The sequence below is a fragment of the Lytechinus pictus genome, chromosome 12, assembly GCF_037042905.1.
Source record: "Lytechinus pictus isolate F3 Inbred chromosome 12, Lp3.0, whole genome shotgun sequence".
In the NCBI taxonomy this organism is placed as follows: Eukaryota; Metazoa; Echinodermata; class Echinoidea; order Temnopleuroida; family Toxopneustidae; genus Lytechinus; species Lytechinus pictus.
Window position 1 is genome coordinate 16,978,411 of NC_087256.1, and position 25,232 is coordinate 17,003,642.

Below are 25,232 nucleotides of genomic sequence, written 5' to 3' on the forward strand. Positions count from 1 at the left end.
GAGCATGAGCACTCCAGGGTACCTGGAAATCTAGGATGGCGTCCAAAATGGCTGCCAAAGCCTAAAAATCCACACTTCATCTATTACTTTAGTGTCTTTTATTTTTTTTTATCTATTCAATGGTTTTACGGGTCAAGTAATACATTGTAGCAAGTTACAAGGACGTCAGCGGTCAACAGACCTTAGTGCCTCTTATTCTTGCTGGTACTTTATTTCTTCATTCATTCATTTACTCGGTCATCCATTTACTTCTTTTATGCTCTTCACACGGTGCAGCTTCTACAGCTTCGACAAGTTTCCGTTTCTCTTGACTTACAGGTAATTATCAAACAAATAATTTGAGTATTTTGTGCATGATCGTGTGTTGGTGCATAAATTTAGAAATGGATACTTGTTTTAAGACATTAATGCATGTTTTGTTAATTGTCCTTTTATGAAGTCTTAAATAGCATTGGGGAAGGGGAAGGGTGTGTATGTTCGAGTGTATAGGGCGGGGTTGTGTCAGCTATATGTGACTATTCGTTGAAAATGTATTATTTCGTGTAAGGGTGTATACAGTGCGAAAATGTATTATTTCGTGTAAGGGTGTATACAGTGCCAAATGGCATTTAAGAAACCAAAGAAGCACAATAAAATTGGTCTAGCATTCTAATTATCATGATCATAATCATCATTATCATCATCATCGGCGTCACCATCATCATCATCCTTATCATCAGTTTCGAAATGATATCAATCATAATCATTATAATCATCAATATGATCTTCATTATTATAATAATAATCATCATCATCAGCTAAAAAGGGGATATAGGGTGAGCCTGGTACATGTATTGATTACCAAATCACTTTTTTTTTAATCTCTCTCTTAGCCGGAATTGGTATGAGGAACACAATTATTTTCACCTTGCTGACTACAGTAATGCTGTTTGGCATGCTGGAATATACAGGTATTTGATCCCTCACCCCTTTTTTTTAAATCTTATCTTCAAATCATCAAAAAACTGATTTTTCAAGCAAATCATTACTGTAATTTGTAAAGACGGTGAAAATGGTGGATTTCAAATTGTGTCCCACCCTGTGGCACACACTGTGGAACGATGTGTTCTTTTCAGAAGAATCATTAGTATGGAATGGTGACATACGTGTTTTAAGCGAGATTTTATAATGGTTAACTGTGCTTAAATGGTTAACAATGTGTAATTCGATACACAGAATAAACATGTAATATAAAAATAAAATAATTATCGGGATAAGTACACAGGGCAACACACTTAAATGTTGTGCTTTTCCCGAATAACCTATTAACTAAGATATTAGAAAAACACAAAATACCAGTTCAAACTTGGCGGATTAAACCGTAACATTATATTTTGACGTGTCTCACAACTATGTTGAATGTAATATTCATTATCTGAAAAATAACATAAAATACATTGTATTTGGATTCATTATTTATTTAATTACATTCTTTGCGTTTTAAATCGAACTCACAGGCTAGGTCTTTAGGCCTACATAATTCTGTTTGGTTTAGTTCTTCATGTTAAATAAAACAGTTTATTTCTCTACCTTAAAAAAAATATCATCTATGCAGAAGCCAAAGGATTTAAAAGGGCTGCTCCTTCTGGAATTTATGATGGTCCTCCTGGCATTAATGGTGCTCCTTCCAGTGGTGGAATCAGTAAAAATATCAGTAAGAAAATGAATCAACTCATTGTAATATTCATTCCATTTATCATGTTTATAAAAGAAGAAACAGATGTATGATAATTTATTATATTTATTCATTTATATTTCATTAAGATTATATGTATTTCTGATATTCATTATTCATTTATGATATTATACAGGGTGGCGCATAATTATCACCGACTTTGTGGTGTTCCAAGTGGCCTTGTTAGCAACACCCTCCCCCCCCCAAAAAAAAAAAAAAAACAAGTAGTAGTAGTAATAAAAAAGTAATAAAAAAGTAATGTACAGACACATAAGGTATGCAAACTCGTTTTAAGAAAAAAAGGTATCCTTGTGAATTTTATTCATTTTATAGGTCTAATCAACTTTGAATATTTGAATCAAATTTGTGAATTTGGATATTGAATTTAGTTATCAACTGTATTATAAACGTATTTTCAACCAATTGTATACTCCCCAATAATGTTATCATTTTTCGTCTAATTACAATATAATTAGGCATTAAATAAAAACGTCAACGTCGGAGTGCCCTTTATACATGGAAAGGCTGTTAGGTGCATGTGCATGTAGGTTGTTGGTTTCTTTTTTGTTTATTCATGTTCTAGGTAGATATTGGAGTGAACTTTGTCATAAGTCTAATTATGTAATATTAAAGACGTGTGTCATTCTATACTAAAGTGCTGACCTTAAACTAGTTGCCTTCAAATCACACATTTTATTTATAAATACAATTAGTTTACTTTTTTCAACAATGTTTTGTTTCCAAATCAACGTCTTAATCAAAGAGAGGAGAGAGAGAGAAAGAAGTTAAAGTTTTCGTAGTTTACGAGGGCATATTACATTACGTCCTAACGTGTAATCGAGCAAGTACGTGATTCAAATTTTCTGTACTTGACTGTCCAAAATATAATTTTGCTGGTATATTTTGAAGCGTGATCAAATTAAGTCCACCCTCGATAAGATTGTCTTAAATGGAGGCTGAAAATAAGTCAAGTTGATCCATTAAAATAATAATAATCTCATTATTCTGGAAACCAATCCCAGTCGGAAGAACCTCTGTCGGACGGATATCCCAATTTTCATTTGTCACAATAATTCAGAAGGGAGGATAAAGAAATTTAAAAGTATCATGTCGGCAAAAAATGAGAGAAATTGATATTTTTTCAATTTCCAGAACATCAATGAAGGTTATATTTTCCACAGTTACAGAGGGTTGACTGTTTATGAATTGGAATTCGAAGGGTAACGGAACGAGAAAAATGATATCGACAAACTATTTTGGGGATCTCAGGTGTAGGCCTATAACAAAGTTATTATATAATTAAACTTACCGATTTCGGTATGCGCCAAAGACCCCCAAGACCGCCTAACGGTAGGCCATTGAACAATTACATCGAAGTTGAAAGGAGAGGTAAAGGTTGTGCAGTCTACAGGTGTATGACATCTTACGAACTGTTAGTGTTAATCCCCTACACAGTGTGGCAGAGGCGTCGATCCAGGGACGTCGATCTGCACCCTCCCCCCATAATTTTGACAACTTGGAGAGTTTATAATATGCAATGCAAATGTGTGTTTTAAAATGCTTTGGAAAGAACTATGACCTCATTAAATTTGACCAAACATAAAATAAATTATCAATTTCCGGTGCAATTTGCGCAAAAAATTCGATAGCGCAGTATTTTTCTTATGTTTGCCCCACCTACGAATCCGAAACAGGGATCATCGTACCAGTAGTGTGGCGTAGTGAGCCAAAAGCCTTGAGTGGCACAAAATGGCGTATGTGGTAAAATAAATTTTAAAAAAAGTTGCGAGCGAGAGAAACAAGAAAGCAATAATTTTGGCCTTTATAAAATGAAAACCTAATTTTCTGGTAGATTTGGAGACAATATCTTACAAATAATAATAGTTTACCTTTATTTTATTTCCTTTTTTTATCATTTCCTTCTTTTTTATGTTTTTTTTGGTATAGGACTTTAAAAAATCGGGGAGAAGAGCCCCCATTTGTACGCCTTTCATTAATAATGACTTTGTTTTCCATTGGCATTTAACGGTACAACATGAGAGAAAAGAGATTAAGAAGCCATGTATAATCAATTAAATAAACCGATTTTAATGGGATATCCTGATTTATTGTTAATTGTAAGTGCTTGTATGTCTCTTATCGTCTTGTAATCTCATTAATTTCTAAGGATACAGTGAACTGTGAATTGCCATCTAGATTTATCTTCGAGTAATAGGAGAATGATACACACTTTTTTTTCATATTCATATTCATAAAACCACGGGTCGCTAAGTCGGACCAATTTGATTCGATTTTTTTTTAAGAAAAAAAATCGTATGCCTATAGCGTATCATGTATGTGTTGATTCGATCCGAAAAAAATGTAGTATTGGGGTTTAGCGTTTCTTTTTATCCGCCGTGCATCTCATAATGTGATTAAAACAAAACACATACTAATTTTTATTTGATTCAAAGCCTAAGAAACGGATAATTCGCGCAATACAGGTACTATCTAGTGTCGGTGAAGTTAGGCATAGATAGGCAGCTGCAGCTCCGGGAATTCATTCGAGCTCTCTAAATTTGTGTAGCTCTCCCTTTCTCCCTCTCTCTCTCTCTTTATTTCTTTCTCCCTTTCTATCTCTGTCTTTTTCTTTTAATGGAATATTCATTAGGTCCATTTTCATAACATCATTCTAAATGCACAACTCGTTTCCGATAGGTGATTCATAATAACCGATTAGTCGTTTTAGTATAAGTCATGTACCACATGTCTTTGAGTCCTCGTTGTATTTTATCTATTGTATTTTTAATATCTAGATGCTGAAATAATGAAGAAGCCTCCCCGTGGAAGGCGATAGTCGTGCTGAATACCTCACTACCAACGGTAAGAAATTTGAACGTTGAAATTGGGAAGGTAGTTCTGTATTTTAACATGTAATCTCTGTAAAAACATATTGTGTAGATAACTGAAATGAATGTAAACGTAAGCAAAGAGTGTTATGCATACCTCACTTGAACCTTAAACTATAGAATCAGTCCTAGTAAAATTACTTACAAAAATATCAATTATTCTTGTACATACGTTTTCTTTCTGATCGGTACGCTTACATAGAAATATTTATTTGCTTTTTATTCACCAGCAAACCTACGTCCACATGTATGTGGAGGTGCCGTGGACTGATAGACACCTAGGAGATGAAATTCAGCGTTGACAATGTAAATTACAATTTATACTGATCGAGATCATCACAGCCCCGACATGGGAATGACTATTTGCTAATTTTTTTTTTTTTTTTTTTGGGGGGGTGATACTGAAAATAAAATTTTACATAATTTCTTCAGAAAATGTGTTTATTATTACCGTATCTTGTTACCTTCTCTTGAAACTAATCCAATCACACTTTTTTTTATTGTCATTTTGGTTTGTCTTTGGAAGTTCAATCATTTTATTCGATTTTAATCAAATTTTCATATTAGACATTGCAATATATATTCATATCCAATATGCTTTGTGCTTTGAACTGATATGTACGTGTATTTTCCCCATTTTTCTCTCTTGATTGCACCCATTTCCGCTTTTCCAAATATGTTATACATAATATATAGAATTTGTTGTTGTATAAGGCAGGGTACATATTTGTCAATCTACAAGTTATGGATGACTTATTTAGCATCATGTTTCAACAATTTATGTATATCTAATATGACTAAAAGTTGAATCGCCATTTATAAAGTTAGGATAGCATGCATTGATGTAATCACAATGATCACATATTTTACATATTTCAAAAGATAAGCTTTGTATTTTCATTTATGGTTTAACTTACGAAATAAATCATTATCTGAATAAAAAAGGATTAAATTTTCTTTAAGGTTGAATGTTTTTGTTGTGTTGAATAAAATCTTTTATATATAATTTTGAATAATAATGAAAGCATCTATTTTCAAAGTATGTTCACTAATTTAATGATAAATTAAGAGAGAGAGAGATACACACACAGAAAGGGTAAAGATAGACCTAAGGTTTTCACTTACACATAATGTCATCCTTACCTTCAATTTCATCATCATTATCTTAATCAGCGAGTTTGCCAGCAAAATTCGTGCCCGAAGTGCACAACTTTTACACTACGACTATTGGACAACACGTGAAGTCGATAGATTGTGACCAATTTTCCAGTAAATTAGAAAATATCACATGGATAATAAAGATAACAGTAGTTAAATTATCAAGAATTTTTTAAAATTACAAATTGACAATCGGGTACTGTCAGATAATTCGCTTCCCTGTTTCCCAAAATACACAGAAAATAAGATAATAAAAACACCGTCAAATTACATTTTAAAGACAAAATATAAACGATAATTTATCCGTTTTCAATAACGAACAAAAATGAGGTTCAGTTTATACCCGACTTTACTCGTTTTGAAATAAAGAAAACGGAGGATTTGATAATATCTCGCTTTATCAAATCTTCCTTCCAGCACATCATAGCCTTCCTCGGCCTTCTTCAAAATATCAAAACGGAATGTGGTCTACAAACTGCTATCCCTTTCTGCTCAAATGCCCACTAGTATTTTGCTTTATTTTTTACTTTGTATTTCTTTTCCTACATTGATATCAAATTCTAAAAAATATCATTTAATAGATTGTCATCCAACGGATACATTTTCACATTCACCTCTTTGGAAAGGCGAATCGGAACTAATAGGTGAACTGGAGCTAGAAGAACAATACCACCAACTCTTTGTTCTCACCTATTCATACAAAGTGTAGACCACATTTGAAGAGTTTGGTTGCAAAGGGGTTAGGTCCACTTTGGACCATTCCGAGAATAATCATGTTTCCGAAAAATCATGTTTTTTATTCTCAATTATTGCAATATTCTTATGAGAAACTAAATTGTCATGATGTACTACCCTATCATGTGAACATGAAATTGTTTATAAAAGAAATCTACCTGTCTTCAATTTTTTCTATATATTTTTTCAAATATTATCATTGTGGACCTAACCCCTTTTGCAAGCAAACTGAAATGAATCCAATCTCTTTTGAATAAAAAATTTGATTTTTCTCTGCCACTTTTATTCACGCTTTAATGTGAATTTCAAATTTTCTTTGGTATCACCAGAGCGACTAAAAATCTATCTGTTCTGAGAAAGAATAAAATAAAATTTATGAAAAATAGATCTAAACCTTTTGAAAAATGAGCTCTTCAGAAGAGTTTGGTTGCAAAGGGGGTTAGGTCCACTCCAAGATTTTTTTTATATTCTCCCATATTGCAATATTCTTATGTGAACTAAATTTAATAATACCCTACCATGTGAACATAAAATTTGGTGTAAAAGAAATTACCTGTCTTCATATTTTTTTTTTCTTACAATATTCTTTTCCAAAAAATTATTTGTGGACCTAACCCCTTTTGAAAAAAAAAGAAGTGATTTTTCTTTGCCATTTTGTTCACTTTTTAATGCCTGGGAAAATTCAACTTTTCTTTGGTATCATCTTATAGAGCTACTAAAAATCTACACATTGAATCACAAAAATCAAATTTGATGAAAAATGGATCTAACCCCTTTTGCAACTGAGCTCTTCATTTATGCTTCTTTAGACACTATTGGTCAATAACTTCAAACCCCCGCTGAGCTTAAATATCGCAATGAATGTTCGATGTATTATCCTTTGTCACGATTTTACACCAAACATGGATATCATAAATCATATAGCCTGATTGATCACCACTGTGACCTTGGTCCCGTTTCATAACGACTTGTTATGATAACAAATGCACAATTTCTGTAACAAATTTACTATCAGCCAATCAGATTAAAGGATTTCAGTAGCTTTTAACTGCTATTGTAAATTTGTTATTGTAAAAAGCTTTATGAAACGGGCCCCTGGTTGGCGTTTCATGAAAGGACTTGTCGGACGTTTTACCCGACAAGTCCCATTTTATCCGACAGTTACCATAGTAACAGTACCTCTCAGCCAATCAACATCAGAGAAAGATGTCAGATCTGACAACTTGTTGGATGAAAATGTTGATGAAACACTCCCCTGATTTAGGTCAAAATGGTGCTTTATTTATTCTTTTAAACAATCAGCTATCCATTTTGTTTGATGTATGTTGATTACGCAGTGCAACAAAATAATCTTGAGAAAGAGTTCATTCCTCTCAACCCCACCAGGACCAGATCCATAGCCGTATACCAGAAAACCAGAGGTAAAAATCTATGATTTAATTTGCGTGCTATAGTGTGTGGGAGAGGGTGAGGGTGTGTTCGAATTATAAGCGAGTGTGAGTACGAGGGTGTGTCTTGGTGGATGCGTTGGCTTAGGTAAGTGTGAAGGGAGTGCCGATCTGTCAAAATTGTAAATATCGTGAAATTACATAATGATGCTGAGACGAAGAGATATACCATCCTATCACCATGATCATCATCATGATTATCAATGTATTTTGACTATAAGATTTGTAAATGTTGCGGTAAACAAGTGAGGTTACACGGCCCATACAGGGCCCTGGGGACAATTTTTTGACTGGGGGTGCTGATGTAAATTTGACAAGCAAAAACAAACATTAAAAAAGGTGCACTGAAAATGAAGGTCATTTTGCTTCTGAGAAATTTGACAAGCAAAAAAAAAGAAGAAGAAGAAGGGTTTCGATTGAAAAATCAAGATAATTTCTGTTACGTTATCCATTTTTTCACACCTTCCAAAATTCCATGGGGTGCTGCCCGTGCTGCCTTTGGTCAATAATCATGACACGCAGCACCCCTAGCATGCACCCCCGCTTCCCAGGGACATGTCGCCCTCGGAGGTTATATATTTCTTCTGAAATGCTGTAAACATTTGACACCGATTATATACATTTATTAAAGGGGTACTCCTGGCTGAAAATAAAAATCTATGTAAATGAATAAAGTTAAAAAGATAAATTTCACTGCGCAAAAGAGAGTGTCATAAAAAAATGGCATAGTCTGATAATAACAAAGTTAACAAATAACAGAATGGTTAATTAGCATTGTGAAAACAGTTCTACGTACGCCGTCGTAATATATAGGTGGGCTCATGATGTCATATTCCCACCTTCCTTTTTCTGTTACATGAAATTAAAAGATGTTTTCGTACAATAGGGAGGGGCGGAAAAATAACTTAACCTACATTTCCCTCCGTAATCGTCATAAAGGGTAAGTATCTTCCTAGATAAATTATGAGAGCGCGAGCTAGAAATTTTGATATTCCGATCTGAAAAGAGGGAAATTTAATAGGAAATAGATCACAGCTTTTCAATGATGCGAGCTCAAAGTGCATGCTATCTGAAATTTTTTGATTTTCCAATATAGTACTATTCGTAAGAATTAATGAAAAAGATATGTATCTCATCAATTAATTAGCCTAATGACAGTGCGATCTTTTAATACATATATCAGGCCTGAAATCGGAACATTCTTAGCACCTTTTGTAATCGTTAACAGCGTGCGCGTGTTAATGAATATTTTCAACTATTAAACTAATATGAAAGGGGATTTTAATTTGTTTTGTTTTTTAATATGGAAGTATACATAAAATGCGAGCACGCAGAGCTATGAGTTTTGACAATTTGACCCGAAATGGGATACTGTTTCAATGGTTGACAAAACCTATAGCTGTTACACCAAATAAATTGGCCTAGTCGAATAAATGAAATGTTCAACCCACTGCAAGAGAGAAATTCATATAAGTATAAACAAACAAAGTATAATATAATTCATCTTCACACATTTTTTCAGACGATTCCGAAAAAGTTGAGTCGGAAATAGGTTCTGGTGAATCATTGCAGAAAAAAATCGAACTACTAAAGGTACAGTCCACCCCAGAAAAATGTTGATTTGAATAATTAGAGATATCAAACTAGCAAAATGCTGAAAATTTCATCAAAATCGGATGTAAAATAAGAAAGTTATGACATTTCAAAGTTTTGCTTATTTTTCACAAAACAGTGATATGCACAACTAAAATGAGAAAGTTGATGATGTCCCTCACTCACTATTTCTTTTGTTTTTTTATTGTTTGAATTATACAATATTTCATTTTTTACAGATTTGACAATAAGGACCAACTTGACTGAATCATATAGTATTTAACAATGCTCATTCCACATGTTCAGTGAGGACTTAATCATTGTTTCACTTGACAATGAGGAGAAAAATATTCCATATTTCATATAATAAATTACAAAAGAAATAGTGAGTGGATGACGTCACTAGTCTCCTCATTTGCATACCCACCAGGATGTGCATATAACTGTTTTGTGAAATTAAGCAAAACTTTAAAATGTCATAACTTTCTTATTTTACATCCGATTTTGATGAAATTTTCAATGCTATGCTGGTTGGATTTTTATCTTTTTATTCAAATCAACTTTTTGTTTGGGTGGACTTGTACTTTAAACAAAACATATATTTCTTAAAGTGTCTAGTGAATGAATTTATACGTTTTCATAGCAGATGTCCATTAAAAATTTGCAATAATGACGGCCATCTTTAAATTTTTATGGAAATTTATTTACCAAAATATCATGGATATTGTCCGTAAACATTATTCGGTATAGCTCTAAAATGAGACCAGTGTGCTTGTAACAAGAGATTAGCTAATCTCTTGTCACAGGCACACTACCGAATTGCTTCTTGGACTTTACTTGCCGACCTTTCATACGATAACAAAAATCGTAATTTGAATGATGATTCCAGTGAAAAATAAGGCTAAGGGCGATTTTTTAGCACGTGTGAAACCAAACTAGAACATGATTAGAATCACGAACGCTCATCACAATCACGAATTCAAAGGGCCTTTTCCACACGTGAATCTTGAATCATCATTGTAATGGTGATTAATATCGTAATCGTAACTGTGATTAGCGTTCGTGATTCTAATCATGTTCTAGTTTGGTTTCACATGTGCTATATATTCGCCATTAGCCTTTTTTCACTGGAATCATCATTAAAATGACGTTGTTTTTTTTAACGTGTGAAAGGGCGGGTATTCTATTCCGGAGTCGAATTCCAGTAAGTTTCACTCAAATTACGGTACGAATTTTACGTGTAAAAGCCTTGACCTCCAAAACATCTTCTTCTTCTTTTTTTTTTTGGGGGGGGGGGGGCGGCTTTTACTTGACCTTTTAAGCACTTCCGTAGATAATACAATTGCCATGCACTAATCGTATTTTCGATGCAATGCTTTGATTGACAAGTCACCAAGAACACATACCGCCTTCGCTCAGGAATTCGAATTCAAATCTTAGTTTTCGAGTGAGCGTGTGAAAGGTCCGATGATTCTAAAGACGAATTGCAATCATCATTACAATGATGAATCAAAATTCACGTGTAAAAAGGCCCCATGTCAACTGCAATTACTTAATTGCAATTCTCAATCTAGGAAAAACTGAACATTTACAACTCTTTGCTTTGATTTTAAACTCAAACACCAATGATGATATCATTTCGCTATTAACTTTTTGAATTTTGGGTGCATTGTACTGTTAATAATTATAAAAAGTGGATTGAACTGAATTGGTTTCCACAATGATCTAGGACTTTGTTTACAACCACTTTCTATTCTTCAGATTTGGAGTGTTGTCAATACTGAGCATACGACCACAACAAGAATTATTTGTTTTTGTGCTCTTTTCAAAAACAGTAATGTTAAAACTATTCTGCCGGTGTTTAAAGAGGACGAACACACAAAACATTGTACACTACAGTGTGTCCCACAAAAAACATGTTACTGGCACTTTAATTGAGTATAATGTGAAATTACTAAATCCTATTGTATATAAATTTTATAATCATAAATTAGAATTTTTAATTCAACTGGCTTGAATACCATGCGATATGATTCATTAAACACATACCTATGAGCCTTCTTTCAAAACTCATCAGAAAACCTTTCAATTCAAGTTTCGTTATTGCGTTGAATAAAGTACGCACACTGCAAAAACTCCGGTGTGGTTTTAACACCAGCCCGGAATCTATATATGTCCACACCAGAGAAGTATTGAAACAACACCAGTTTGGAATCAAACCGATGCCGTTTTAATACTAATTGGTATTGTATAAACACATATCTGGTGTTAGACCAAAACGAAACTGGTGTTGTTTAACACTTCTCTGGTGTGGACATATATAGATTCCGGGCTGCATGGTGTTAAATCAACACCAGAGTTTTTGCAGTGCAGTCCAATCGCGTCTTCATTCATTCTTTTTTTTATTTTATTTTTTTTATATTCCCATTTGCGTGCCGATTTGACAGTCCCATAAGCAGAATACACCAACCTAGAAATATTTCCGATTACTTTTTTTTCTTGATTCGTGTTCCTATGGGGCCCTAGAAAAAATTCGGCTTGGTGTTGGTCCCGAGAAATTAGACAAGCAAAAATAAGGGGGCATTTTTGCGTTACATTTATTAATTTCTCACACCTACTCGAATTCCAGGGGGTAATGCCAATGGAGATTAAATCTTGAAAGTCACCAACTTCTGAGCGATACACAATATGGGTTCCGGGAAAAGAGATCCACCGTTGACATATTTTCATATATCACTAAGTGGTAACGACTCCTTAGACTCTCGACATCAAGTTAGGATCATAGTGCGAGACATCAAGAAAGCCTTTAATAATAATAATAATAATAGTACAGTTGTTAAATACGCATAACACCTACAGGTCTTTATGCGCGAGGAAAGCGAGAAATGTGGTGAGAATTGTAAATTTAAAAAGTAGACATTAAACAATTATACATAAGATCAAAGAATATTAAACAGTGCGTATAAAAAAACTGGACAGTTTTGAAAAGTCTATCAAAATTTTGTTTCAAATTATGATGTCTATATTTTGTTGTTAATAGATGATCTGAAGTCTTTTCGTTCAAATTGCCATTAAAATGTCAATTTCGTTCATGCTTGAGCGAACATGGAACACTTTTGTGAAAGGTTAAAAAAAAAGGCTTGCGCCAAATGGCAGAAAATACTGATCATCATGACTTCTTGCTAATCAGCAAACTTCCTATCAATCTTTTCGATATCTCTGCAATGATTTTGAATTATGCTGTCAAACTCCATTTACAAATCAATTCATTTACTTTAATTGGATTGTTGGTGTTTTTTAATATGGAATCTTCTAGCATTTAATGTTTTTTCATAAGTGAAAATAAAAAAAATATCAACCCATGTAAGGGTATTCGAATCATTAATGGGATAGCTTGTAATTTGATTGTGGGCGGCAAAAGTTTTGGTGCCTTCGAAAGACATGAATCCTTCTGTTAGAATTAATATTGTCCTGTCAAGCACACAATTTGACTTGTTTAAGGAATCAATGTCCCCTTGACAACAGGATTCATGTCTTTCAAATGCACCATAACATTTGTTGCACATAATAAAAGGTATAAAAGGTTATGAATAAATTACAAGCTCTTCCATTAATGATGAATATCTCCTTGGTTATAGGTTGACAATTTTTTTTCTTACTTATGAAAGAATATTCAATGCTAAAAGATACATATTTAAATGAAACAAAACGGTTTGCGAACCATAAGTCCTGCCTGGTTTCGCGATAATCAAAATATGCAATATAATATTTTGACCCCTAGACGACCTTTGACCACGTCATCCTCATGGATGCACATGTAGTATTACCCAAGGATCATAATGATCCAAGTATGAAAATGATTTATGCAGAAATAAAGAAAGTTGAACAAAAACTTCAAAATAAGGGTGTACATGACATATATTATTTGACCCCTATAGATGACCTTCGACCTCATCGTCCTCATAGACAGATGTGTAACATTATCCAATGATAATATTTACCCGGTATGAACATAATTGATGTACGAATAAAGAAATGAGAGTAAATTGAATAAAAACAAGCAAAAAAGTCTGATGATTAATATTTTATATTTTTCTGGCATTTGGCGCAAGCCATTTTTTTTAACCCCTCACAAAAACGTCTTGCGTTCGCTCAAGCATGAACGAAACTTATTTTTCTTTCAAGCCTTTGAAAGATAAGACATCAGAGCATCTATTAACATCAAAGTATAGACATCATAATTTGAAGAAAAAAAATGATGGACTTTTTTAAACTGTCCCGTTTTTTAAATACGCACTGTATATACTATTTTTTATGATATAGCTATTCTGACATCGAACTTACAGATGTTAGAATGCGAAGGGCACCTCCCCTGGGTAAGATCTTCAACAGGAACTTCAACGTTTATGATAAAGGTACGGGTATGGTACGTCTGAATTCTGTAGTATTTTGTTTTGCGTGGGAAGGCAATTTTTCAAAAATAATTTCACTGATTTTGTTAATGCGATCTCTCTCCTCGCTGGGATGCAATTTAAATATTAACGAGTTTTTGTTATTCTTGTTAAAATCTATTCATTTGATTATTCATTTATGTGGGCGTTGCTAGGCGCATGCGCGAGACTGGTTCTCTCAATCCATATGTCCCATTATGTACTCTAAATATTGATAACGTGCGATGTGAGTCAATAGATCAAAATATAAGTGCGCATTTGAAAAAATGCTTTATTTATTCGCTCAAACAATCAGCTATCAATTTGTTTGATGTATGTTGATTACGCAGTGCTGCAAAATAATCTTCAGAAAGAGTTTATTCCTCTCAACTCGACCAGGACCACATCCATCGCCGTATACCAGAAAACCAGAGGTAAAAATCTCTGATTTAATTTGCGTGCTATAGTGTGTGGTAGAGGGTGAGGTTGAGTTCGAGTAATAGGCGAGTATGTGTGTGTGAAGGAGCGTGGGTTTAGTGTGCAGTGTGTGTCGTTTTGTCAGAAATTCACAATATTGTGAAATTGCATGATGATGCTGGAACAAATAAACAGACATACCATTATAATTATAATAATCATCATCATGTTATCTCATTAATCATAAATGTATTTTGACAACAAAAGTGGTAAAGGTCGTGCTTAAAACACAAAAATTGCTCTTTCTTTTACTCTGACTTCTTCCTCCCCCCTTTTCCGCCTCAACACTTCATCACTTAAAAATCACAGAGCTGAGTTCCCCGCTACCCCCCCCCCCTCCCCGCCCATTCCTCTGTGGCACCGTATGTATGTGACTGCAAATTAACTACTTAATTTCTCCATCTTTTTCTACTAGATATGCAGAACACAATCCTTGTAATGTGCCTGTCGACGATTATTCTATTCGGCATGACGGAAGTTACCGGTAGGCATATTTCTCTATTTCCATTTTTCTTTTATAAGGTAGCGCTCATACAATTATATTAATTGTTATTTGCTAGGGATGTATAGACCCTGCAGACCGTCCTCCCGGCTTCCCCTATATTTTTTTTAATACTAAAAACCGCTATTTCATATTTCTTTCGTGGCACCTGACGAATCGAATAAAAACAAACATTATTACGGTCATAAAATCTTGTTTAATCACTCTAGTGTTAATATCACATTTCGGGGAATGTGATTCCTGTGATTCCTCAGTCGTGAAAGATATTGGAATAAGAGTTATAGCAAGGCAATTCCATAAAATAATCAACTTTCTTTACATACGACCCCGCATTTTTCTCGAGTTTTACTTTACTTCATAAACTGACCAAGTCATTATCATTTGAGAGCATTACAGACTGTCAAAAAGAACATAAATCAGAGACAGAAAATTTCATGAAGGTCCCACAAAAATGGGATCGGACGTACATATTTTATGGAATTGCCCAGCAGTGTTCTCCATGAAAACTTTTCACACGTAAAGCATATAGGCTTAAATTTTAATGGGATTTGTTTACCACCAATATGTTTGAAATAAAACAAAAATGTATATATATTTTCAACTTAAGCCATTCCCAAACGCAAAATCTATGACAACCGCAAACAACAGCAGTGGATAGCGTGGACAGGGGATGTTTGAATTTCCTTAACTTCCCCGATCAAAGTTAACATACACAATTGTTTTTTAATCGTTTTGAATATTATTCTTTATCGATTAATATTATTCTTCGTCGCTGCTTAAGTTTCCCATTTGAATTTGCAGATGCGAAAATATTTCGAAGGATTCCACCTCTTGGTAATCGTTCCAACAATGGCATCAGTAAGTTAATGCTATTCATCCAGACAGATTTCTCTGTCTTTGACCGATAACTTCAAACTACATGTATTTGGATATAAAATTGCCATTACAATCATTAAAATAAAAACATTAATCACTGATTTGTTTAAAATGTTAATTATGATTACTCAGATCTTTTCCAAAATCACTAGTTTTGTCGTTATCGTTATTTCTAAAGCAAATCTAATGTTAATATACAGTGGGATAAATGATGATTGCGGGGAATTTAAACGTAAGCGTGGTAAACTGGTTAATCATTCAAAGCGTTGCTTGACACAAACCAATTGCTTCGGAACTCACATTTTAATAAACCTCCACTTGTTTTCTTCACTATACCGCATGAATGTTAGACAAATTATATTGTAAAATACATTTACTATTTATTTGTCTATTTTACTTTAATGCTATGATATTGAATCTGTATACATTTTTCATAAACGGAATTAAAAAAAATCTTTGGCATGGGGGTGAGTCTGTGACGTCATCTCCAAAAAATAAGTTTCAATCATTTCAAAGCGAGAGAGCTTAGCGAAAGAGTGATAAAAATATCCTTTTTTTTCAAAAGGAAACATGGCATTTAGAATATATCGTACACTACGTATACAATTGACGTTGCATTAGACCCTATGGCGATTTGCAACATCCCCTCTTAAATAGATGTTTGGCTTGTCTGTGAGGGAGCGTATGACATTATGTAAGAATTTAAACTTGCCATTTTGGCGCAATTATAAACCAATAAGGCTACACCTATAGTTTACATATTTATAAGAGACTAGCGGTACCAAAACTTATTTTCACTTTTTATCTCTCATGTGTATATACTATTTTTATGATATAACTATTCTGATATTGAACTTACAGATTTTAGAGTGCGTAGGTTACCTCCATGGATACCTCCACTGGGTAAGGTCTTCAACAGGAACTTCAACGTTTATGATAAAGGTACGGGTGTGGTGCGTCTGAAATCTGTAGTAATTTTATCCGGGGGCGGGGACTTTTTCATAAATAATTTCACTGACCTCTCTTTTCGCTTGGATGCAATTTGAATATTAACTTGATTTTTTGCCATTCTTTTTTTTTGTAATCTAGTTATTCAATAATTAAATGATTTATGGGTGCGTTGCTAGGCGCATGCGCAAGACAGGACAGGTTCTCTTAATCCATCTTTTGTCCCATTATGTACTCTAGATATTGATAACGTGCGTTGTGAAGATCAAAATAAAAGTGCGCATTTGAAAAAATAGGCACTTCTCACGTCATCCACCCCTCCATTCACACACGCACGCCCCACCCACACTCACCGAGGGTCAAATGGTTTGCTTTCATCACTACACAGTACCCGCTGTCCTACTGCGTCCAAAAAGAACTTCGTATATGACGGGCAAAACTAAAGTCTACCACTTTTAATTGTCTGAATAGCAAATTTGCTAATAAGAAAAGTGGAATAAATCCAGACAGAATGATGTTATTTAGGGATTTTAACACATGTCATAACACATGTTTTTAATATTGGGTGCATGTAGTGAGAACTGAATTGACGGAAATTCATTGATATATGTTTACATTAATACTTTGCGAAATACATCATCCTGCTTTAGTCGGATTTCGCTTGAGCCCATAAGGATAACAGGGAAAATGTATATTTTCTAACAGAATGTAGGCTTATATGTCCACATGTAAAGTCACGTAATTATGTTGCTGAAATTTTTTTTTTCACTCCTGTAATGCACCACCACTCTTCTAAATTCAATCGCCTTGTTTTATTTTCTTGAAACTCACTAGATGCTAAAATAATTGAAAGGCCTTCTCTTGGTTAAGCGGTAGCTATACCATTATCTTAAAAATGAAAATGAACACTTTGAGCTTCCTGCTTCATTAGAGGACCCTAGAAATTTAATCTCGTCTTAATCAAAGAGAGGGAGACAGAAAGAAGTTTCCGTAGTTTGCGAGGGCATTTTGCATTACGTCCCGACGTGTAATCGAGCGAGCGAGTACGTGATTCAAATTTTCTGTACTTGACCGTCCAAAATATAATTTTGCTGGTATATTTTGAAGCGTGATCAAATTATGTCCACCCTCGATAAGATTGTCTTAAATGGAGGCTGAAAATAAGTCAAGTTGATCCATTTAAATAATAATAATAATCTCATTATTCTGGAAACCAATCCCAGTCGGAAGAACCTCTGTCGGACGGATATCCCAATTTTCATTTGTCACAATAATTCAGAAGGGAGGATAAAGAAATTTAAAAGTATCATGTCGGCAAAAAATGAGAGAAATTGATATATTTTTTTCAATTTCCAGAAAATCAATGAAGGTTATATTTTCCACAAGTACAGAGGGTTGACCGTTTATGAATTGGAATTCGAAGGGTAACGGAACGAGAAAAATGCTATCGACAAACTATTTTGGGGATCTCATGTGTATGCGCCAAAGACCCACAAGACCGCCCAACGGTGGGCGATTGAACAATTACATCGAAGTTGAAAAGAGAGGTAAAGGTTGAGCAATCTGCAGGTGTATGACATCTTAGGAACTTTGAAGGTGTTTATCCCTTTCAGCGTGGCAGAGGCGTCGATCCAAGGACGACGAGTTGCAACCCCCCTCATAATTTTCACAAATTGGAAACTTTATAATATGCAATGCAAATGTATGTTTTGAAATTCTTTGGAAAGCACTACAAACTCATCAAACTTGGCCTAAATATGTTATCAAACATAAATATGTTATCAAACATAAAAATTATCAATTTTCGGTGCACTATGCGCAAAAAAATCGATAGCGCAGCTATCTTCTTATTTTTGCCCCACCGCCGAATCCGAAACAGGGATCATCGTACCAGTAGTGTGGCGTGTTACAACCGATAATGTCGCACCAACGCATAATGTCGCACCGACGCATAATGTCGCAGATTGCGACATTATGCCAAGAGCGTCCGACGCATAATGTCGCAGTCAACGCATAATGTCGTAGTTTTTCTAACGCATAACGTCACATGTCGCAACGCATAATGTCGCAGCAAGTTGTCAACGCATAACGTCACATGTCGCAACGCATAATATCGCAGCGGTATTTTCTTCAGGACTCAAGTTACAGTTAAGATATAAAATATGCTTTTACTAAGTATTTTGAGACACGAGAAAGAGAATTAAGTGATTTGGAAATCAGGATTACTCTTTGTATGGATATTTATCGGTTTATTGCCATTTCGTCTTCTACCTTTTCCCACTATCGCATGGTCTGATATAATTTCGTTTACCATTAGTTAGTCAACTATCAACAAAGTCCAATAACCATTTCGTCTAATTACCATCTCTTCTAATAGCCAGTTGGTCTAATAGCCGTTGTGTTTATTATCATTTAGTCTTATTGCATCTTTTTTCAATTGGTCCAATCCACTTTGTACAATATCATTATTTCTATTACCTTTTGGTCTAATAGCCAATTGGTTTAATAATCATCTGGTACACTCTCATTTCGTCAATGTTCCATTTGATCCAACTTAAGTTGGTCGATCACTTTGTCGAAACCCATTTCGGCTAACAATCATTTGGTATCGTTGCCATGGGTCCAATCACCATCTTGTCCAATCATCATTTCGTCCAATAGGCATATTCATTTCATCTTATAACCATAATGGTCTACTGGTACTAGACCTCTACGGTGGGTCTATGTATCATTGCCGAATTGTTGCAGTACTGCTCCTGATTTGTGGTTCAGATCAGAAAAGGGAAAAGAAGGGGAAAGAGAGGAGGGAAAATGAGGAAAAATAAGAGGAGACAGAAGAGTGAATAAAATAGGGTGAGGTGAAAACGATGAAAATAAAAATAAATCTTTCAAGCTCAAAAGAGGCGCGATAGCTCAGTAGGTAGAGAGGGGGGTTCTGATTCCGGTGACCCGGATATTATTCCTAATTGGTGCATTAGTGCCCCTTGGAGAGGACCTTAAGCCGTCGGTCATCTGGTTGCTTGCTTACAAGCAATCATGCTTTCTTAGCAACCAGGTAAAAAAACACCATGTACTATATAGGCTAAAATTTTCGCTCGCGCTTCGCGCTCTCATCCACATCCACTTCAGGATTTTCATGCATAGCGCTTGAAAAAGTGCTTAAATTTACCCCTTTTCGGACTGGAATATGAAGCATTCATCTCCACAGGCTTTTGAAAATCCTCATATTTTTTTTTTTAATTGGGGATGGAAATATAGTTACTCTAAATGTACTCAAATATCGAGGGGCACACGGGTGAAGATTCGAAGCCGGCGCGCGGAAAGTAACTTTAACAATTTTACCAGAAAAACGAAAACAAGTTATCATGCAAACTTTACATATTAGACCTAATGGCATGTAGACGAAATTAATGTTAGACTATCTGGAAATTAGATCAAGTGGAAATTGGCCGAAATGGAAATAAGACCAACTGCACATTAGACCAACTGAATATAGACCAAATGAATAATGGACCAAGTGAGGATTAGACCAACTGGTATTTGACCAACTAGTATTAGACCATCCGACTATTAGACGAACTGGTATTAGACCAAATGCAATTAGACCAAGTGACAATAAAATACATTAGACGAAATGGCAATTAGACCAAATGAAAATTAGACCAAGTGGCAATTAGCCCAACTGGGAATAAGACCAAGTGGTCATTAGACCAATTGGCTATTAGACCAAGTGGTCATTAGACCAAAAGAGAATAGGACTAAGTGGGTTTATCACGAATGTTGTTAGCCAATCTGATGATTAGATTTAGTGATAATAGACCATCCGTCAGTAAACCGAAAAAAATACCGGAATTTTACCTATTGGTGATTGGACCATGGCAACGATACCAAATGATTGTTTGCCGGAATGGGTTTCGACAAAGTGATAGTCAACCAACTTAAGTTAGACCAAATGGAACATGAATGAAATGAGAGTAGACCAAGTGGTTATTAGACCAATTGGCTATTAGGCCAAAAGGTAATAGACGCATATAATGATATTGGATAAAGTGGAAATTGGACCAATTGAAAAAAATACAATTAGACTAAATGATAATTGACAAAACGGCTATTAGACCAACTGGCTATTAGACGAGATGATGATTAGACGAAATGGTTATTGTACTTTGTTGATAGTTGACTAACTAATGGTAGACGAAATGATATCAGACCATGGCATGCGATAGTGGGAAATGGGCCGTAGACGAAATGGCAATAAACCGATAAATATCCATACAAAGAGTAATCCTGATTTCAAAATCACTTAATTCTTTTTCTCGTGTATCAAAATACTTAGTGAACTCATATTTTATATCTTATCTGTAGCTCGAGTCCTGAAGAAAATACCACTGCGACATTATGCGTTGCGACATGTGACGTTATGCGTTGACAACTTGCTGCGACATTATGCGTTGCGACATGTGACGTTATGCGTTAGAAAAACTACGACATTATGCGTTGACTGCGACATTATGCGTCGGATGCTCTTGGCATAATGTCGCAATCTGCGACATTATGCGTTGGTGCGACATTATGCGTTGATGCGACATTATCGGTTGTAACACCGCGTAGTAAGCCAAAAGCCTTGAGTGGCACAAAATGGCGTATGTGGTAAAATAAATTTAAAAAAAAGTTGCGAGCGAGAGAAACAAGAAAGCAATAATTTTGGCCTTTATAAAATGAAAACCTAATTTTCTGGTAGATTTGGAGACAATATGTAACAAATAATAGTTTACCTTCATTTTCTTTCCTTTTTTTATAATTTCCTTCTTTTTTATGGTTTTTCTTGGTATAGGACTTAAAAAATCGGGGAGAAGAGCCCCCATTTGTACGCCAGTGCCCCCTTCATTTCCTCTTTCATTAATAATGACTTTGTTTTACTTTGGCATTTAACGTACAACATGAGAGAAAAGAGATTAAGAAGCCATGTAATCAATTAAATAAACCGATTTTAATGGGATATCCTGATTTATTGTTAATTGTAAGTGCTTGTAGGTCTCTTATCGTCTCATGACTTTGTAATCTCATTATACGCCTATTTGGCGTATCATGTATGTGTTAATTCGATCCGAAAAAATGTAGTATTAGGGTTTAGCGTTTCTTTTTATCCGCCGTGCATCTCATAATGTGATTAAAACAAAACGCATACTAAATTTTATTTGATTCAAAGCCTAAGAAGCGGATAAATATTTTTTTACAAGATTCGCGCAATACAGGTACTATTTAGTATCGGTGAAGTTAGGCATAGATAGGCAGCTGCAGCTCAGGGAATTCATTCGAGCTCTCTTAAGTTTGTGTAGCTCTCCCTTTCTCTCTCTCTCTCTCTTTCTATCTCTGTCTTTTTCTTTGAATGGATTATTCATTTGGGCCATTCTCCTAACATCATTCTAAATGCACAATTCGTTTCCGATAGGTGATTCATAGTGATCGATCAGTTAATTAGTATAAGTTATATACCACATGTTATTGGGTTTTCGTTGTTTTATTGATATTGTATTTTTAATTTTGAAATCTAGATGCTGATGTAATGAGAAGACCTCCCGGTGGGAGGCGCTAGTTGTGCAGACTACCTCACTACCAACGGTAAGAAATTCGAATGTTGAAATTGGGAATGTAGTTCTGTAATTCAACTTGTAATATTTCCAAAAACATATACTCTAAATAATTGAAATACTTGTAAGCGTAGCAGAGAGTATTTTGCAAACCCCCACTTAAACGTTAAAATATAGAATCAGTCCCAGTAAAATTATTAACAAAAAATATTAACTATTCTTGTACATACGTTTTCTTTCTGATCGGTACGCTTACATGGAAATATTTATTTTCTCTTTACTCATCAGCAAACCTACGTCTACATGTATGTGGGTGCGTTGTGGACTGATAAACACCCAGGAGATGCAATTCCGCGTTGGCAGTGTAAATTACAGTTAATGCTGATCGAGATCCTCACATCCCCGACATGTGTTATTTTACATAATTTCTTCAGAAAATTTGTTTATAATTACTGCAGTATCTTGTTACCTTCTCTTAAAACTAAATCCAATCACACTTTTTAAATTGTCATTTTGATTTGTCTCCGTGAGTTCGATTACATTCGATATTAATCAAAATTTCATATTAGATATTGCAATGTATATTCATATCCAATATGCTTTGTGCTTTGAAGTGATATGTACGTGTATTTTCCCAATTTTTCTCTCTTGATTGCACCCATTTCCGCTTTTCCCAATTATGTTATACTTATAGAATTTGTTGTTGTATATGGCAGGGAACATATTTGTCATCTATTTCTTTGTATTAATCTAAGATTTGAGAAATCTACAAGTTATGGATGATTTATTTAGCATGTTTCAACAATTTATGTATATCTTAATAAAGTTAGGATAGCATGCATTGATGTAATAACAATGATCACATATTTTACATATTTTAAAAGATAAGCTTTGCATTTTCATGTATATGGTTTAACTTACCAAATAAAACATTATCTGAATAAAAAAGGAGTACATTTTCTTTGAGGTTGAATGTCTTTGTTGTGTTGAAAATATTTTAAATATAATTTGGCTAATAATGAAAGCATCCATTTTTCAAAGTATGTTTACTAATTTCATGATAAAATTGAGAGAGAGAGAGAGGGTTGGTTAAATAAAGATAGACCTAAGGTTTTCACTTACACATAATGTCATCCTTCCTTTCAATTTCATCATCATTATTTTCATCAACAAGTGTGCCAGCAAAATTCGTTCCCGAAGTGCACGACTTTTACACTACGACTATTGGACAACACGTGAAGTCGATAGATTGTGACCAATTTTTCCAGTAAATTGGAAAACATCACATGGACAATAAGGCTAACAGTAGTTAAATTATCACGAAATGTTTTTTTTTTAATTACAAATTGACAATCGGGTACTGTCAGATATTTCGCTTCCCTGTTTCCCAAAATACACAGAAAAATAAGATAACATTAAAAAACACCGTCAAATTTCATTTTAAAAACAAAATATAAACGATAATTTCTCCTTTTTCGATAACGAACAAAAACGAGGTTTATACCCGACTTTACTCGTTTTGAAATAAAGAAAACGGAGGATTTGATAATATCTTGCTTCATCAAATCTTCCTTCCAGCACAAAGCCTTCCTCGGCCTTCTTCAAAATATCTTGGTCTATAAACTGCTATCCCTTTCTGCTCAAAACCCAACTAGTATTTTGCTTTATTTTTACTTTGTATTTCTTTTTCTACATTGATATCGAATTCTATAAATATGATTTAATAGATTATATCATCCAACGGATATATTTTCACATTCACCTCTTTGGAAAGGTGAATCGGAACTAGGTGAACTGGAGCTAGAAGAACAATACCACCAACTCTTTGTTCTCACCTATTCATACAAATTGTAGACCACATTTGAAGAGTTTGGTTGCAAAGGGGTTAGGTCCACTTTGGACCATTCCGAGAAAAATCATGTTTCCGAAAAATCATGTTTTTTATTCTCAATAATTGCAATATTCTTATGAGAAACTAAATTGTCATGACGTACTACCCTATCATGTGAACATGAAATTGTTTATAAAAGAAATCTACCTGTCTTCAATTTTTTCTATATATTTTTTCAAAAATTATCATTGTGGACCTAACCCCTTTTGCAAGCAAACTGAAATGAATCCAATCTCTTTTGAATAAAAAGGTGATTTTTTTCTGCCACTTTTATTCACGTTTTAATGTGAATTTCAAATTTTCTTTGGTATCACCAGAGCGACTAAAAAATAAAATAAAATTTATGAAAAATAGATCTAAACCATTTTGACAAATGAGCTCTTCAGAAGAGTTTGGTTGCAAAGGGGGTTAGGTCCACTCCAAGAATTTTTTTTTTAATATTCTCCCATATTGCAATATTGCAATATTCTTATGTGAACTAAATTTTCATAATGACCTACCATGTGAACATAAACTTTGGTATAAAAGAAATGTACCTGTCTTCATATTTTTTTTTTTACAATATTCTTTTCCAAAAAATTATTCGTGGACCTAAACCCTTTTGCAACCAAACTGAAATGGACCTAACCCCTTTTGAAAAAAAAAGTGATTTTTCTTTGCCAATATGTTCACTTTTTAATGCCTGGGGAAAATTTAACTTTTCTTTGGTATCATCTTATAGAGCTTCTAAAAGTGTATATATTGAATCACAAAAATCAAATTTGATGAAAAATGGATCTAACCCCTTTTGCAACTTAACTCGTAATTTATGCTTCTTTAGACACTATTGGTCAATAACTTCGAACCCCCGCTGAGCTTAAATATCGCAATGAATGTTCGATGTATTATCCTTTGTCATGATTTTACACCAAACATGGATATCATAAATTATATAGCCTGATTGATCACCACTGTGAACTGGGTCCCGTTTCATAGAGACTT

At 34.3% G+C, this 25,232-nt stretch overlaps 1 protein-coding gene and 1 long non-coding RNA gene across 2 annotated transcripts; both read left to right on the plus strand.

Annotated features, from left to right (window-relative positions):
• Positions 1 to 10: 10 nt before the first annotated feature.
• LOC129273611 (uncharacterized) lies at positions 11 to 5,564 on the plus strand. Its single transcript, XR_008585846.2, has 5 exons — positions 11 to 318; positions 873 to 950; positions 1,595 to 1,693; positions 4,510 to 4,576; positions 4,833 to 5,564. It is a non-coding gene; the product is annotated as an uncharacterized LOC129273611 (long non-coding RNA).
• Positions 5,565 to 14,225: 8,661 nt separating this feature from the next.
• LOC135156232 (uncharacterized) lies at positions 14,226 to 23,299 on the plus strand. Its single transcript, XM_064108054.1, has 6 exons — positions 14,226 to 14,400; positions 14,859 to 14,927; positions 15,747 to 15,803; positions 16,683 to 16,763; positions 22,325 to 22,391; positions 22,649 to 23,299. The coding sequence occupies exons 1-5, from the start codon at positions 14,298 to 14,300 to the stop codon at positions 22,363 to 22,365; spliced, it is 351 nt and encodes a 116-aa protein (XP_063964124.1). The 5' UTR covers positions 14,226 to 14,297; the 3' UTR covers positions 22,366 to 22,391; positions 22,649 to 23,299.
• Positions 23,300 to 25,232: the final 1,933 nt, after the last annotated feature.